Consider the following 17,646-nt stretch of genomic DNA (forward strand, 5'->3'; position numbering starts at 1 on the left):
ATTGAGATAAACATCTCTTACAAAAGCAATTTTAGAAGATCTCAAAAATAGAGTATGGCACCAAGTTGAAAACCTTCTTGCAAACTATAAGTGTAGATCATGTCAGGTAATGAACTAATTTACATGTGAACCCTATCCCTAACCATGTATAATAATCCTAATTCTAATTATAATCCATAATTCATTACGTTATGAAGCTTTGGCTATCCATTTTATTGCCAAAGTAATCCCTTGGCTATCCACAAAATGGTCCTAATAGATTTATATGGAAGACCAAATTGATTTAAATAAAATGAGCAAGAAGAAGACAAACTTACACCCAATATTCAAGGAAAGAATCTTTTAACATACTTGAATTCTACCAACCAAAGTGAGATAATTAGAGTTCCAGTTGTTGAGTTTTCCAAAGATTTTCTTGTTGATATAAAGACACATTTCATTTATATGTTAGGGTTTACTACAGATGGAATCCCTAGGTACCTAACCACTTAATTATGAAATCTCCATCCAATACCATATTTACTACACAAGGTAGGGGACTCAATATTTAGCCCCAATAAGATAGATGTAGAGACATAAATCTTACTACTAGATACAAAGAAAAGAGGTCCAATTTGATCATTAAATGACTCGTGTTGCACTCTTCTAGCTTAAAAAGAATACAAATATATTATCAACAAACTATGTACATTAGATACTTATTAATTATTTGGAGAGTAGATCCTCTAACTTTTAGAGACAACTGGTTATCTCTAAGGAGATAATGTAATGAGTCAATGTTCAACAATAAAAAATAAATAGGATGCAAGAGGACACCCTTTCATAATTGATCTAGAGAGTCCTAAAAATTATGATCTAACCCCATTAATTTCTTTACTAAAACCTTGACACCAATCATAAGAGAGGACACCATTTGACATTTAATATTGGATGGAGGGCTTGCAACGTCATCATAGTGAAACTCCATTCCACCCTTTTGTAGACATTTTCATAATCAATTACTTGAGCATGCCTACACTCAATCCTAGAAATGTTTCTCAATCCAAAGTCTTCCAATAGGTTATCAAGTTCTCCAATATGCATAAATATCCTTAACAAAACACTTTTGTGTAGGGTTAATGATCTTGGGTAGGATATCTTGTAGTCTAGAGGCTAAGACCTTGGCAATAATTATTTTGTATGATACTCATTTAGGAGTGTCCTGTCTCTAATTTTTAATGAGATTCTTATCTCCCCTTGGGGATCAATTGATTACTTGACCTAGGGATTTCATGAGCCCTTTGTTGATCACTTGATCAATTTTATGAGCCCTCCATTGATTACTTGACGTAGGGATTTCTCATTACTAATTTTTTGGATGGAGGAGTTGATTTATGATAGAAATGGGTTTATCACTTGGAATAATGCATCTTCATTCTAGGAATGATGGTTCTCATTTTATCCCTATCTTCTAAATCATTTTGAACTATCATCGTCTTCTAACCAAAAAAATTGATAGTAAAATTAGGAAAAAGATCTTACTATATATATCACTAGGGGGTGGGTCTTTCTTTTTATAGAATAAGGCAATATTTTGTTATGTGGCTTTCCATTCTGCAAAGATAATAAACATTTAGGCTACCCATCTAAGGGTCTAGTCCAGGCTCGTACTCGCACTAATGTGGACACCTCCACCTCTTGATGGTTAGGGAGGGTTAATTAGATGCCTAATTCGTTCAAGTCTCTTCTAATTTTTTTAGGATGTATCATTTTGAGACCTTGATATCAATGTTTAATTAGTTTTAGGATTAGGTTTCAATTTGGTTTGTACTATTTGATTAGGTTTACATGCTTAGGTTTCAATTACCTGACAAGAGTTAATAAATTGAATTAAGTTTTAAAGTGCTAAATTTGGTTTTAGATATAGAATTATAGTTAGAGCTTTTAGATTAAAAACCAACATTAATTCAAAAAAGTTAGGTTTGAATTTTGTTTTAAAGTGTTCAATATATTATTGAGTTCTAGTTTAGGGTGATTTGGTTTAGTCTTAAGGTCAACGTTTAACTTGGTTCAATCTTCTAGGGTAATGGTTCAATTTGGTTAATGGTTGGGGAAAGGATTTTTAAGGTTAAATTCAAGGTTTCTACTCTTAAGTTGGGATATATAATTAGGTTTATGATCATGGTTTAATTCAATTTGGTTTATAAGTATAATATTAATTAGTTAAGGTCCAAGGTTACCTTTCAATCTTAGGGTTTGACATTTATAAAATTAGTACTCAAGGTAAGATAGGAAAGTTATTTAATTATTTATATATTGATAAGTAAGAGATGATTTCCACAGCTAGTCAAATTGTGATGTGAATATCAGGATTTAACTGTGTGATTTTGAGTCAAACTCGATGACCCATGTTTCATGAGTAGTGATTCAACATGAATCCATCTCTCATGAGAATAAATGGAACACTTAGCACTCATTGGATCTAGGTGATGCTCACAGGGGTGAAGCACCGGGACTTCCCGGGAGGTCACCCATCCCAGTACTACTCCAGCCTGAGCGCGCTTAACTACGAAGTTTCCTCCACATTTAAACCCAAAGCTTGCAACCCCATTTGCAAAACCTTCAAGTGTTGTGCCTTATGAACCATTCATTAGAAAGCCCCTTAAGCTCATCAATTGATAAGTAGGAGATGATTTCCACAGCTAGTCAAATTGTGATGTGAATATCAGGATTTAACTGTGTGATTTTGAGTCAAACTCGATGACCCATGTTTCATGAGTAGTGATTCAACATGAATCCATCTCTCATGAGAATAAATGGAACACTTAGCACTCATTGGATCTAGGTGATGCTCACAGGGGTGAAGCACCGGGACTTCCCGGGAGGTCACCCATCCCAGTACTACTCCAGCCTGAGCGCGCTTAACTACGGAGTTTCCTCCACAGTTTAAAAAATTATTATTTTAGATGTAGGTTTTAGCAAATTAAGATTACTTAGGCTAAGATGATAGTAAGGGTTATGATTAGAGTTAAATTCAATACAAATTGACATTATAGAACTAATCCTAAATGATGCCCAGCCAAGGGATCAAAAGAACTAATCAAAAGTTTTACCAAGCAAGCAATAACATACACACAATAATTTACATTTATAAAAAACATAAGAGATTGCATTCCTTAATGAGCACATTTACATTTCATTTTTAAATAATTATAAACTACTAAAAGTAAAATAAATAACGTGTCCACATGAAAGTTCATATTAACTACTTCAGTTCAATCCATTTAAATAATTTATATACATTTGTTCCGAATGCCACTTGGCAAATTAATTCAGAATGCACAATCATCCACTGTACATGTCACAGGGTATGAAAGGCTAAAAGAATATACATTTATAAAATAGTTTACATCATCCATTTTTGATCCATGAAACAAAGTACAATACAATTTAAGTAAAATCATTTTAAATACTATAAGTTTTTTGTTTGGATCCCTTGGCCGGTTGTTATGTGATTAAGTATTTTATAATATGTTTAGGGTTTTATTTATATGGTTAGGTCGAGATTATAGTTTAAACAATAAATTTAGGTCGAGGTTATAGTTAAAACAAGGTCGAGGTTATATGGTTTTAGGTCGAGGTTAAATAGTTAAAACAAGGTCAATTTTAGGTCGAGGTTATAGTTAAAACAAGGTCGAGGTTATATGGTTTTAGGTCAAGGTTAAATATTTATTTGTAAAATTACATGTTTAAACAATAAATTTACATCTAATCTAATCATTCAACATTGTAATAAATACATAAATTAAATACATTTCAAAACATCTAAAATAATAATTTTTTAAATAAACATTTACGAAACTATATTTTAATTAATAAATACAAAAATTTAAACATTTAAGTTCATTAACAATGTAAATTTACAATTTTACGTACATATGAAAAGTGAAAAAACAATAAATTAACATACATATTAAATTGAAAATTGAAAAAAATAAAGTAAAATAATATAAAACATATTAAAATACCTGTGTATCAAAAACTAGCAGCAAGGGGGTAGTCGGTAGGGCTGAGAAACGGGCTCCCGTATGCATCTCTAATCAGGCTCTCGTTTTTGAGGTCATGAAAATGACCTCTAAAATGCCAAAAAAGTGCTATATAAAAGTTTTACAAATCGGGTACCCGATTTTTAAGCAATCAGGTACCTGATTTTTAAGAAATCGGGTACCCGATTCTTAAAAAGGCGGGTGCCCGATAGTTAAGCGGCTCGGGCACCCGATCCATTTTAAATATCGGGTACCCAATTTTTAAAATTCGGCTCGGGTGCCCAAAGCGTAATTTTAGAAACGGGTACCCGATTTTTAAGAAATCGAGTACCCATTTTTGAGAAGTACAATTTCGCGGATCTGACTTCCGCAAAATTGCGACCCAACTTCTTGCGGTCACCCATTGACTATTTAATTTACTTTGACTTTGGTCCTCATAATAGCTCTCATGGACATCAAAGTGGGGGGCAAAATGTAATGGTGAAAATCTCATACCCATCTTTTCCCTCACTTTTTTGACATCTTGATATATTCTAATATTAAATTCAGATTATGACATTTTCCTATCGTATCAACATTGTAACTCATCCCCCAAAACTAGCTCAAGTAGTACATCTTGCATTGATCATTTAGATCAAATTCATATGTAGGGAATTGGCCTAAGCCATTTTAGTGTTCATATCTATATAAGATTCAAACTTTTGAATTTTCAAATACAAGTTTAAAATTAGTCATTATGAACTAACATAGTACATATTCAATTGTGCATTTGTGTGTTATGTTGTTGAAATACATTTTTCATTAGTTTGAAGCAATACAAGATCACCCAACAACCATAACAAGAGCACTCACACAGACATGGTAACATAATAATTAAATATGTGAGAGAGGAGGATCAAATGGTTAAACCTACCTTACTTGCTACAGAGACTGGAGGTCATGACAAGGAGGACCTTGTTCAGAATGAGAATCCTGATGACACTAGGGAGGAGGAACAGAGGGATAGGGAGGAACATGTAGATATGGTTGGCTCCCCTCCTCATGAGTTTGCAGATGGTACCACTGATTCTCTGGAGAGGGAAACCAAGCTCTCTTTCCTGCATTCTGCCAAGCTCAAAGCGGACTCCATTCTTTGTGTTGATTCTTGGATTTATAACGAATTGATGGGGCTGAAGAAGAAAGTGGAAACTCTGCAACACATCCAGGATACCGACCGTGCCAAAATTAGCCATTTGGAAGAGCAAATGGGAGATATCCCTAATAAACTCAAAAACTATGAGCAGAATCTTAGAATGCTTATCAAGGAAAGTGGAAAAAGGATGGAACAGGTCACATCTAGTATCTGTGCTACTGCTGCGAGCCTTGGCAAAAGAGTCAATGAAGAAATTATATCTCCTGAGGGTCCAAGCAAAAGAACAAGGCAAAGCTTGAGGAAGAAAGCCCTGAAAGATGTTGCTACTTAAACTGTTGATTCCATCCAGGATACTGTTGTGATTGGTAAAGAGGTTGTCAAGATGATTACGGAGCTGCAATAGTTGTCTTGGGTTTTTGTTCTTTGGTTTTGTCGTGTTCTGATCCTATTTTCTGGATGTGATACTTGGTACTAGTTTTTGGTCTTGTTTATTGGTTTTTGGTCTAAACTATTTTAGTGGTTCCAAGTCCCTGTAAAACCTAAGTTCTCTTTTTTTGGACTATGTTTGTGGTTTCAGGTCCCTGTAAAATCTGATTTTGTTGTTGGTTTCAGGACTTCTATCCTGGTGGTTTTATTGCTTTATCTTTTCTCTAGTTGTTAAAGGGTTTTAGAGTCCCTTCAAAACCTATTTTAACCGTAATCTAAAACATAATAATTAAATATCATAATTATAGTTATTATAATAATTATATCATCAACTTGCATCATCATCCTACACATATGATGTGCTTGCTTATCACTATTCAATTGTTTTTTCAAAGTTGTTGAATCAATAAACCTAGTAGCCTGGCTAAGAAAAACAAAAAGTATAGGTACACTAAAAGGAGTTGAATCTAATCAATTGGGCATTCTCTACCAGTCCATTTGTATAGGTGTAGGTTTAGTATCGGAGATTAGTTTGTAGACTTAGAAGATCATTTCCATAAACACGAGGATGAATTATAGGGAAAAAATTGAAGTATATATCTGATCAATCGAAATCCACATTAAAATTCCAATACGCTCTTGAAATCTATGTTGATTCACCGTTCAATTGTTTCCTATTCTATCGCAAACAGTCCTCATATTACCATTTACTTAAAAAAGTCATGTTCTACGTGTGTGAATCGGAGAGAATTAGAATTTAAAGAATGGCTAGACGCAGAAGAAGCAGTAAGGAATGTAAAGAGTAACACGCTGATAACACGTTCCTCTGCGTGAGTTCCACACTCCAATCCACTAACATTATTCAACCCACTTACAGCAACCCCACTACTGCAAATAGAGTCCTTTTACGAATTCATATAAGATGCTATGCACCCCCACTCAGACAGACACACACATTTCCTTTGTTTTTCTCTACAAGTTTTGGCTACATTGTATTGTCTTCTCAAGTAAGTTGTTTCTCTGCATTTGATTCCATTCTCTGTCTCCTATGTTTTATTCTGCTGCAAAAAAGAATATGCGAGATGGCTTTTTGTTTGTGGGCACTTGTTCGTTTCGGCGATTTGATGGTTTCTTTTTGGCTGCTGGGCTTAAACTGAGGTTATCATTTGAATTAAATGCATCGTTTGGGTTATCTCCTACTAAAAACATCATTCCCCTGGGTGTTATATATCTGCTCAAGTTCATTATTTGTCTACACTGTTGCTAAGCTTTCGTAAGTCAAATAGTCTGATGAATTGTCAGTAACTTGCACTTTTATGCTGGTTTTTGTCTTGTGATATATACACTTTCTTTTCAACTGAATTGAGTGAAAACTTACCTATACTTTACCTGGCCTGGATCTTTTTTTCTCAAAAGCGCTATCACTGCAGGTTGTAATGCCAAATAGAGTTTTGAACTTTGACTAGGAAGATTTGAACCATCTCGGATTATGTTTATAAAACTATAAGCAACTTGCAATGTTTCTATATATGACTGAAACCCACAAGAATTGTAGCTGGACTGGTCTCTCTTTTGTCAGTGGGTTTTCACTTGTAGATATCCTTCAGACAACTCCTGTCTTATCAAAAGTGAGAGATAGTTGATTAGAATTATAATATCTTTCTTTCTAATATTTTGCATTCCTCAGTTAGCTTGAGCTTTTCACTCTCCTGATGTTGGACTGACTGCCATCATTCCTCTTTAAAATTCGTGGCATAGCTTAACCGCCTCCTGTGTTCTATAAGCCTAGAGTATTGGTCATTGACAGGTTCATCTTTTGGTGCAATGGCAACTCTGGCTTGTAACAAGTGGTATCAGAGCTTGGTCACGAGTTATAATCTCTGATGTCTGGAAGAATTCACGCAATTGTTGGCTTCTCTTGTTAGGATTGTTCTCTGTGCTCTGCTGATCCTATTCGGTTTATAACTACCCACTTGGTGCTTTTGTTTGTGCTGTTGGACTGAAACTTTGATGCTGTTTTTGTTTATTTGGTTATGAGACAGGGTTTCAAACATAATAGTTAATCATATATGTTCTTGTTGCTGTCCAGATATATGTATTTGAAGATTGGAGAATATTACAGCCCGATCCATTAGGTGATTGGTTCAGTTATTTTGACTTTCTAAAATTGAATTGATTTAGAGCAGGGTAGTGTTTAGGTTGGCAGGATGTTATTTTGACTTTCTAAAATTGAATTGATTCAGAGCAGGTTAGTGTTTAGGTTGGCAGGATGGCGAGACACGTGATAGATGGTGCAGAGGAGGAGAAAGAGGTGGAGGATCAATCACCCATCGAAGAAGTGGCACTGGTGGTGCCTGTTACTGATGATCCAACACTGCCCGTATTCACATTCCGAGTATGGGTTCTTGGTTTCATATCAAGTGTCCTGATCATGTTTCTCAACACTTTCTACACCTACAGAACACAGCCCTTGACCATATCTGCCATTCTAGCCCAGATTTTGGCCTTGCCTCTTGGGAAATTCATGGCAGCAATTCTCCCAACGAGGAAGATGCATATGCCCTTCATTGGGTGGGAATACAGCCTGAATCCAGGCCCCTTCAATATGAAAGAGCATGTCCTCATTACCATTTTTGCAAACAATGCGGTTTCCTCTGGGGGTGGAGATGCATATTCAATTGGGGCAATCAATGTCATGAAAGCTTATTACAAGCAAAATCTTAGCTTCATTGTAGCCCTCCTAATTGTACTGACAACTCAGGCAAGCTCTCATTTCTCCTCCTGTTTCATGTTTTGATTAACACATGTTGCTTTTAGAATATTTTGATCTTGTGGATATGCCTGAATATGAAATTTTCATTAAATTTAGAAGAGATTTTCGGTGTCTGAATATGACATGTTGACAAAATAGATTAGATAATGATAGTCATGTAGCGTCTTGATTTTCTTTGACTAATTTTGTTAAGGTGTTATTGATGATCACATTTCCATTACCTCTTGGCTTCTTCCAGATCTTAGGATATGGTTGGGCTGGTTTACTGAGGAAATATCTAGTAGAACCTGCAGATATGTGGTGGCCTTCCAACTTGGCACAGGTTTCTCTCTTTAGGTAAGCTGATTCTAGTGCATGAGTACCCCCATTTCCTTTCAAAAGAAAAAAAACAAAGCGAAAATTGTTTATCGTTGGCTTTACACAACTCAAGAAATCTGATTAAGAAAGGGAGTATTTAATGTGCCTTGATATGACTATGTTTAAATGATTAGAATCGGTTGAATACAATGAACAGACAAGTAGACTAAATAAAAACTGGTTTCAAGCATCACAATGTTGATCCTCATTCTAGTCAAGATTTTCTTCTACTCCTGTTTAAGTCGGGAATTTCCTATGCTCATTTTCCATACACTATGATAATTTGATCTCCAATGAGCTGTCTTATGCATTGTTGCAAAACTTAACCCATGACAAAATTCAAAATGTTTAACATATTAAGAAGAATACTGATTCTTGCCGTTTGAGAAGTGTGAAAAGTGCTAAATAGAAAAGAGAGACAATCTCAAACTTTTCAACCTCGCTTGTCATTCTTATTGCATTATCATGAATAACTGCAACACTAAATTTTGCTTTACATCCTTCAAAGAAAAGCTTAAAAAGATGTGTTCTTTTTTATTTGTAATAATATAAATACTTCGTTTGAATTTGATTCAGGGCTCTTCATGAAAAGGACCATTCTAGGAAGAGATTGTCACGTATGCAGTTTTTCATTATATTTGCATTGGCCAGCTTTGCATACTACACATTGCCTGGATACATGTTCAGTGTACTGACATTTTTCTCTTGGGTTTGTTGGATTTGGCCAAATAGTGTCACAGCAAACCAACTTGGTTCAGGGTACAAGGGTTTGGGTTTTGGAGCATTATCCTTTGATTGGGCCGGGATTTCGGCATATCATGGCAGTCCTCTTGTGACACCATGGTTTTCAATCCTAAATGTTACTGTAGGGTTCGTTATGTTTATTTACATAATTATTCCCTTATCTTACTGGAAATACAATGTATTTGAGTCTAGGAAGTTTCCCATCTTCTCTAGCCATCTGTTTACTGCCAATGGTCAAAAATATGATACCACACGGATCTTGACACCACGGTACGATTTGGATGTAAAGGCCTACCATGAGTATGGCAAGATATATCTCAGCCCCCTTTTTGCTCTCTCTATTGGATCAGGCTTTGCAAGGATTGCAGCAACAATTACACATGTGATTCTCTTCAATGGACAGTATGTTTCTTTCATTGTTTATTTTCCCTTATAATCTGAAAAATTATTAGAAATTAGGTGCTAGTAGCCATTACAACAATCAAGAGACATGGATTTTATAATTGCAGTGACATTCTCAAGAGGAGCAAATCTGCTATGAATGCTGGAAAATTGGATATACATGGGCGTTTGATGAAGCGCTATAAGGAAGTCCCAGAGTGGTGGTTTTTAGTCTTATTGTTTGGTAGCTTGGCATTTTGTCTTTTATTGTCATTTGTATGGGAAGAAGAAGTTCAACTTCCATGGTGGGGTATGATTTTAGCATGTGCACTGGCATGGTTCTTGACTCTTCCAATTGGAGTCATTCAAGCAACTACAAACCAGGTTTGACATTTTCTTTTAGCTGTTTGGGTTTGAAGTAAAGTAGCTCCCATTCAGATGATGAGTCATGAAGTTTGATTTGAATATTGATGATAAAGGTTTCAGTGAAATTCTAAAATCTATGATAAATTGTTATCATGGACTGTAAAGACTTTATGCTTTTATGTAATATTCTTTATATAAAGAAACTGAAGTTTAAATCTTCTGTTATTCTTTTTCTTTTTCTTACTCTATAAGAATTTGGAGGTTGCAAGGGGGAGGCTGTTGGAAGCATTTGTCATTGCACAAAAAGCTCGAACTATTAATGCCCAATACAAATCTCACACTTCAATCTAATCCACGGTACAAATCTCTAAGGAGGTGCTGACCATCAAGTCAACAATCTCCCTCAGCACTGACTGAACCTTCAGTACCCACTGAATTGAGATTTGAACTCGTCACCCAAGGCTCTAATACCACATTTTAACCCAATCCACAGCATGAAACTCTAAGGAGGTGCTGACCACCAAGTCAACAATCTCAACAGAGGCCTTGGCTCTCCTCTCCCATTAGCAGATTCAACTTAGAAGTCACTTAATCAAGTCAATATAAAGGCTACATAGACATCGATTTGGAAGATTCAACCATAGATCTCCAACATAAGAACCCTTACAGCCTTACATTTGAACACTACCCCATTGACTAAAATCTTCTGTTTTTATTTAGATAAGAAGTATATATATTTTCCTTTGCATAGAGAAAGCTAAGCAATGCCCTTAAATTGTATAATTTCAGCTCTAAGAAGACGCATAACTTTTGTTGTTTCTTTTTGAGGCCCACTAGATGTACCTCATTGTTCTCTTCTATTAACTTATTAGTCTGACTGATTATATTTCTGATGCATAATACAGCAACCAGGTTATGATATTATAGCACAGTTCATATTTGGTTACATTTCACCCGGGAAGCCCATAGCAAATCTACTTTTCAAGATCTATGGCAGGATCAGTACTATACATGCACTCTCCTTTCTTGCCGACCTTAAGCTTGGCCACTATATGAAAATTCCTCCACGGTGTATGTACACTGCTCAGGTATGATTGATATTTCTTTGATTTGGTTTTTATTCTAAAACTTAGTTCTCGGGATGGCTTCATTCCGTCTGATTTCTGAACCACTTTTTCCTCATCTATTATCCATTCTAGCTGTATTAACTAAAGTTTTGGTTTCTCCCATTCTCATTTTTTCTACTTTTTATTTATCTACAGCTTGCTGCTACAGTAATCACAGGAATAGTGAATCTTTCTGTTGCATGGTGGATGCTGGAATCCATAGAAAACATATGTGATGTGGATGCATTACCTGCAAACAGCCCTTGGACATGTCCAAAATACAGAGTCACTTTTGATGCATCTGTAATTTGGGGTCTTGTTGGTCCAAAGCGCCTATTTGGGCAGGATGGAATGTACCGGAATCTTGTATGGCTTTTCCTTGTTGGTGCACTTCTGCCCGTACCAGTTTGGGTTTTGAGTAAGATTTTTCCCAAGAAAAAGTGGATTTCACTGATAAACATACCCGTCATCACTTATGGTTTTGCCGGCATGCCCCCTGCCACTCCTGCAAACATTTCTTCCTGGATCATAACTGGTACCATCTTCAATTATTTTGTCTTCCGTTTCAGGAAGAGGTGGTGGCAGAGATATAACTATGTTCTATCTGCAGCCCTTGATACTGGTACAGCATTCATGGGGGTATTACTTTACTTTGCACTTGGCACTGGAGATAAGAATCTAAGCTGGTGGGGCACGGAGCTGGATCATTGTCCTCTTGCTTCTTGTCCTACAGCTCCAGGAGTTGCCGTTAAGGGATGTCCACTCTTTTGAGCGCTCACTTTCATGCCATTTACTACCATAAGTTTGTCACAATAACCTTGAATACATAGGATCTTCCTACAGCATCAGAATCTCCATTCTTGGTGTCACAATAACCTCGAGAGAGCTTTGGAGTCACTCCAAGCGTAAGATTATCTCCTGATCCTCGCCATGGTAGTTGAGTTGTACCTTACTCTCTTGAAGGGCCATTCTTAAACATCATCCACTAAGGTAGAAAAATTAGTCAATTTTGACTATTTAACATTTTTAGTCTAGAATTCAAACTTAAATATATGATGTTTAAACCGTCCACTCTTGAAGGAACACCAAGATTAAGATTAATTGTATCTATCTGAGTAAATCTATCAGTGTACTCTTGTTGCATGGAATCATGACATGCCAAGAATTAGACTATATAGAGAGAGAGCACTTTAGTGAGTCATTTATGGTTGAAGAATGAAGCCCAATTTCTTACCGATTGCTGAAAGCAAGTTGAAGAAATGGTGGTATTTTTTGCCATCCCACTGAACTCTTTTTAGGATATGAAAGGTCATGGTACGCTTAAATGTCATATGATGAAGATTTTGAAGTGAATTATGGGAAATGAAGTCTCACTGGATTTTCATTGATTAATTCTACTCTGTTCAGTTAACAACTCGTTAGGTCTTTCATTCGTTACTAGTGGCCATGTTTTGGTGTCACTTAGAGTGGCGTGGCCATGCTTGGTCAGTTGTGAATTGTTGCATATCATTCTTGAAGCACGGGACTAATCATGTAATATGACTTGAGAAAAACCATAATAAATATCATGGATAAATTCATATTGTGTTGAAATGACGGGAAAAATGTTCACGTTTTTTTAAGGTAAAAAGAATCGGTCTTATATAGCAGACTTAAAAGGGTCATGCTATCTAATCTGTCAAACTTTCAATTCTGCATAGAAAAAAGATAAAAAGCTACATATTCCTCGCAAAAAACAAGAGGCCCCTTATGGTAATCTACTTTTCATAGTATTTGAAGTATACTATTTTGATTCAGGCTCAGCAGGAACTTGGCAAAGCTGGCTTTTAATTCAGATTTGACGGCATAACTTTCAATTAATTGTGTGGGGGGAAGTGGAAATCAGATTGACGAAGGTTACAAAGATGGGAAGTTAATCACGAATATTCAAAGCATAAAGCTATGTTTTTTTGGTATCCTATGAAACTTGGTGTCTAATTTGTTGTGGTTATGGGAGAGGATCCAATACTTGAACACCCTAAGTTCACGCTTATCAAAATTCTAAGTGGAAATTTCAAATCACTCCCAATTTTTTACAGCAGTTTATTTGGTGAGTCATCTACTTATAACTAAGCTTTCAAATCCACATCATCAATTATGATGCCACATCAGCATGCTTTTTGCCAGGTTGTCCAAGATGACCCAAATAAAAAGTGAGACCATTGGTCGTGCAAAAATGGTACCTATACTTGCACAGTTGATGTGGGATCACATCATTGATAACTTTTTAGAACAAAGGGTACAATTTCATTCATTTATTGGTAATCATCATTGTACTAACCACTTTGAAGTCACAAGAATTGGTGCAATGTTGTCAAAAAAAAATTGGGCATTAAGTCAATAAGTGTAGGTATAAAGTAAACAATTTCTATCACAACCCTTGGAACCCATTCAAATACTCCTCTCCCTTAGATGGAATGGGAAGCTTGCTTCCTTTACTTGGCCTTAGAGAAAGTCAAATATGATATCTTTATAGGGTGTTGACTAAACTTCCAATACATATTATAAAAAAAAATTTAAAAATCTATAGATGGTGAAAATACTTTTTTTTTATTAATTGATTTATAATACAAAGGATGTAGATTATGAATATGATAGTCAGAAATTTCAAGAAAATCCATTGTGTTTTCCACATTTTCGAATGTACATTTAGTAGAGAGGATAGTCGTGTCCTCTTTATAAGGTCAATTGTTATTGATGAAAAAGATAAATATTTACATGTGATTTATGATGTCAAAAAAGTTGGATGGAAGATTTGAATACTTAGCATTAGGTAAACTAGCCCTTGGACAATAAAAATGAGTTGCCTCCTAATATATTTGTTTATAGTTCTTCTACACTGTAACTAATACTAGGAAGTGCAAGAATAGTCTATTCATGATAACAAATCTCTAAAAGAATACAATAGAAGCTACATAATCTCTTAAGTTTTAAACTTCTCATAGAGATTGTACAGTCCTAATGAAATCAATTTATATTTAGTAACAAGAGTCTAGAGTTCTGCGAATAACAAAGCCCTAAATTTGCTTGTAGGTTCTCATGATATTATATACCTTAGTCTAAAATAAAATTTGAAGTTATACATAAGTGTCATTTAAAGTTCAGAGGTGTTCTACTAGTTGTAACATTAAAGTAGCTCACTCATTGATGGGTGCACAAAGGTTGATCTTCAAAAGGTGTGTAGGGAAGAGGTAACATGGGATGTGCTAGATGAGGGATGGATCAAAGTAAATTTTGATGGGCTTGAGAGAATCTAGAGTTGTCAAGTGTTAGCTATGCGACCAGGTATTCTTGACTGGTAATATTGTTACCACCGAGAAGATGATTTTTGGAGTAGGGGCAAATAATGAAGTTGAAGCATACACAACTTTGTTGGGAATAGAGTTGGCACAACAACTAAAGTTAAAAATTTACATTTGGAGGGTGATTATCAAATTATTGTAAATGTCATTTTGACTAGAATATCACACACATGACTTTTACTAAATGTGGTTAAAGTCATAAGGAAAAAACTAATTCCTTTTCTCAAAATTTTAGAATTTTCCATGTCTACCAACAAGGGAATACAATACTGGCAGATTCTTTGTCCAAATTGGTAGTTGACATGACAATGACATAACAATTTGAGGATGGTGACATTGTGGCACCCGCACCCAAGGTGAAAAAATTATGATGTGACGTATAGAGCTAGTGATGTTAAGAAAAACCACCACTACAACATTTGGGGTCAATTTACGACGTCGATGTAATTTGTGGGTGATTTTCATTTTTATTTTTTACAAGTTTCATCGACACCGTCGCAATACTGACGTTGGCATCATAATTGTGACGTCGGCATGATTATAAACAAAAAGAAAAGAAAACAGGACATCATTCCCCATTTGTTTTGATCAATTGTGGAGATATGTGCGAAAGAGGTGAAGAGCTCTGAACGAGGGTGGAGAGTTTTCGTGCCCTTATGATCAATGTATTTCATTTTTGTTCCCTTGTGATCTCTATATTTCATTGTCGTGCCCTTGCACTATTTGTCCCCTTGCTCTGCGATTTCATTATTGTGTCATGCCCTTGCTTTGCGATTTTCTTCAAGGGGAGAAGTGGTACCTATGTAAATGTTCTTTTCTTTTCCTTCTAAACATGTATCTCATTATATTTATTTCTAAATATGTATCTCTTTATATATAGAGAGATTTTTTTTGAGGTGCTTATTACATATTAGCACAATAGAAAAATTGATCCAATTGCATACATATTCCAAAATCCAAATAATAAAACAATAAAACTCACTCAACCCATCCTAAGTGACTTACCTCAAGATCCTGCACAAAAATAATGCATACTAGGAAAAATGAGAAAAGTTTGCAAGAGATTATACAAAAAATATCATAGAAGATATTTTTAGAAAGAAACAAGTCGTACAACCTAGTTAAATTGTCTAGTTGTCGATTAGTTGGGTTGATTACAAATTCCTATAGAACTATCATTAGATAAGGTACAATAAAATGAACAATCAATTGTTCCCAACTAGAAGGATCAAATACAGTTTTCCAAGGTGATAAAATTGCATATGCAGATGCATCACTTAGATGCCAAGCTTGAAGTGCATCCCCAACTTATAACAAATGGTTGGATATAAAGGCTCCATACACTGGCCCAACAATGGAAGCCAAGGATGTAACCATGCATGTATTAGCTCAGTCTCCCTACAAGGATCCCAAGTATCTACTGCTATTGTTAATTTGGGCATCACTATATGATCCAAAATGTTATGAAGTGCTAAAGCCTATAGTAACTTCTCCCATGTCTTCAAAAAACATAGCATAGGTTTAGGGTCCCTTAGCTCTCAGGAATTTGTAGCAACTATTCTCACTACTGGAAGAATAATTTTAGTGAAGAGTTGAGTGTAAGGAGTTGAAGAAGCAAGTTCTGCCTCTGTGTAAATGCCATAATCACGAGGCTCATTCCCTTGTAGAAGCCTCTGCCATAATGGCATTACATCTAAACCATGCAAAGGGTGTTGAAGTGGTTCCCAACCTTGAAACACTTATATAAGAAATGGCAAAGCTGAACATTATGCATAATAGAGAACATCTTATCTAGTGTAGTACAAGATTGAGTAATTGTACGTATAAAATTTTATCTTTTGTAAGGTATAGCATTGACCAATTGTGCATTTAAGGCAATATATGCATTGAAATACATGTGAGTTCCCATTACAATTGATTTTCTATGATGGAAGATATAACATCTATAATACAACTCTTTACATGCACAAGACATCATTTAGTGGTATATGATTGTACATTTATATGCGTGGGGGGCTATTCTTTAATCATATTCAAGGCAATTCAACAAAGGGAGGCAAATTATTTTTTAGACTACAAAATCAATTTAAAAGGTTGTGAGAACATTAGTTGGATACAAACACCTATATCCATTTTTAACCAACAAGATGGGTGTGAATAGAATTGAACCACTCATGTTTGTTAGTACAAAACTACCAACATCCATTTGGTTTGAGTTTTGATCATATGAGAAATCTTCGATGCTCACATTTTGAATTTGAAGTTTAATTACCAAAAAAATTGAATGATTTGGATAGACATTAACCTGGTTCGATGGCACATGTTATCCTTCTTATTGGCATTGGAAAAATTTGTGTCAAATGTCAGCAAAATGCAACAACCCCAAATATATATAAACAAATGCATTTTTTAGTCCCACCACCTTAGGCTACAATCCAAGTATGAATCATATGTCTTACCTATTATACATGTTTTGGATTCAAACCCAAGAAAACAAATTGAAGCATTTAAAAAACCCAATTGAAGGAATTGATTTATCTAGATCTACCAATACAAAGCTCATACAAAATAGAAACCCTGACTGATTTTTTATTTCCATACCCATGAAGAGTTGCATATATTATATATTTTATTGTAGATCTTGGGTCTTATGATTTCAATGAGGGGAGAGACAAGATTCTTGTGGCATGTGCATAGGTGGATTTAATTGGCCTTTTTCATGAATGTTTTAATAAAGCAATTTAAGATGCAAAGCACACAAACATTATGTAGGATGCCCAATATTTTAATATAGTAGGCCAATAAAATATGAGATAACTGTCATGGCGTCTACATCAGACCTAATAAGGGAAATGATACATGTCTTTTTCCTTTCTTATGAATGTTTTAACAAAGCAATTGAAGACGCATAACATACAAAAGTTGTGCAAGATGCCCAATAATTTAATATGGCAGGCCAATAAAATATGAGATCATTGTCATGGCATCTACGTCG

General features: G+C 35.2%; 1 protein-coding gene across 8 annotated transcripts; it reads left to right on the plus strand.

The window, feature by feature from the left end:
- The first annotated feature begins 6,489 nt into the window (after positions 1 to 6,489).
- LOC149578628 (oligopeptide transporter 3-like) lies at positions 6,490 to 12,702 on the plus strand. 8 transcript variants are annotated; one of them, XM_089830358.1, is made up of 9 exons: positions 6,530 to 6,590; positions 7,391 to 7,540; positions 7,673 to 7,718; positions 7,832 to 8,344; positions 8,595 to 8,692; positions 9,290 to 9,859; positions 9,967 to 10,222; positions 11,110 to 11,292; positions 11,467 to 12,702. In XM_089830358.1, exons 4-9 carry the CDS (start codon positions 7,853 to 7,855, stop codon positions 12,079 to 12,081), a joined length of 2,214 nt encoding a protein of 737 aa, XP_089686484.1. In that variant the 5' UTR covers positions 6,530 to 6,590; positions 7,391 to 7,540; positions 7,673 to 7,718; positions 7,832 to 7,852; the 3' UTR covers positions 12,082 to 12,702. The 8 variants fall into 8 exon arrangements, with proteins under 8 accessions (XP_089686491.1, XP_089686487.1, XP_089686508.1 ...); XM_089830373.1 differs by having other exon boundaries at positions 6,535 to 6,590; positions 7,852 to 8,344; XM_089830365.1 differs by lacking the exon at positions 7,391 to 7,540 and having other exon boundaries at positions 6,490 to 6,590.
- Positions 12,703 to 17,646: the final 4,944 nt, after the last annotated feature.

Source organism: Cupressus sempervirens, chromosome 1 (genome assembly GCF_028749045.1).
Source record: "Cupressus sempervirens isolate cs-2001-9-10 chromosome 1, ASM2874904v1, whole genome shotgun sequence".
Taxonomy (NCBI): Eukaryota; Viridiplantae; Streptophyta; class Pinopsida; order Cupressales; family Cupressaceae; genus Cupressus; species Cupressus sempervirens.

Excerpts from the sequence above, each read along its gene's own strand:
- LOC149578628 (XM_089830365.1), top strand. The coding sequence starts at position 7,853 with ATGGCGAGACACGTGATAGATGGTGCAGAGGAGGAGAAAGAGGTGGAG. Across the intron at positions 8,693-9,289 it reads GCACAGGTTTCTCTCTTTAG|GGCTCTTCATGAAAAGGACC; the intron begins GTAAGCTGATTC and ends AATTTGATTCAG. Across the intron at positions 11,293-11,466 it reads GGTGTATGTACACTGCTCAG|CTTGCTGCTACAGTAATCAC; the intron begins GTATGATTGATA and ends ATTTATCTACAG.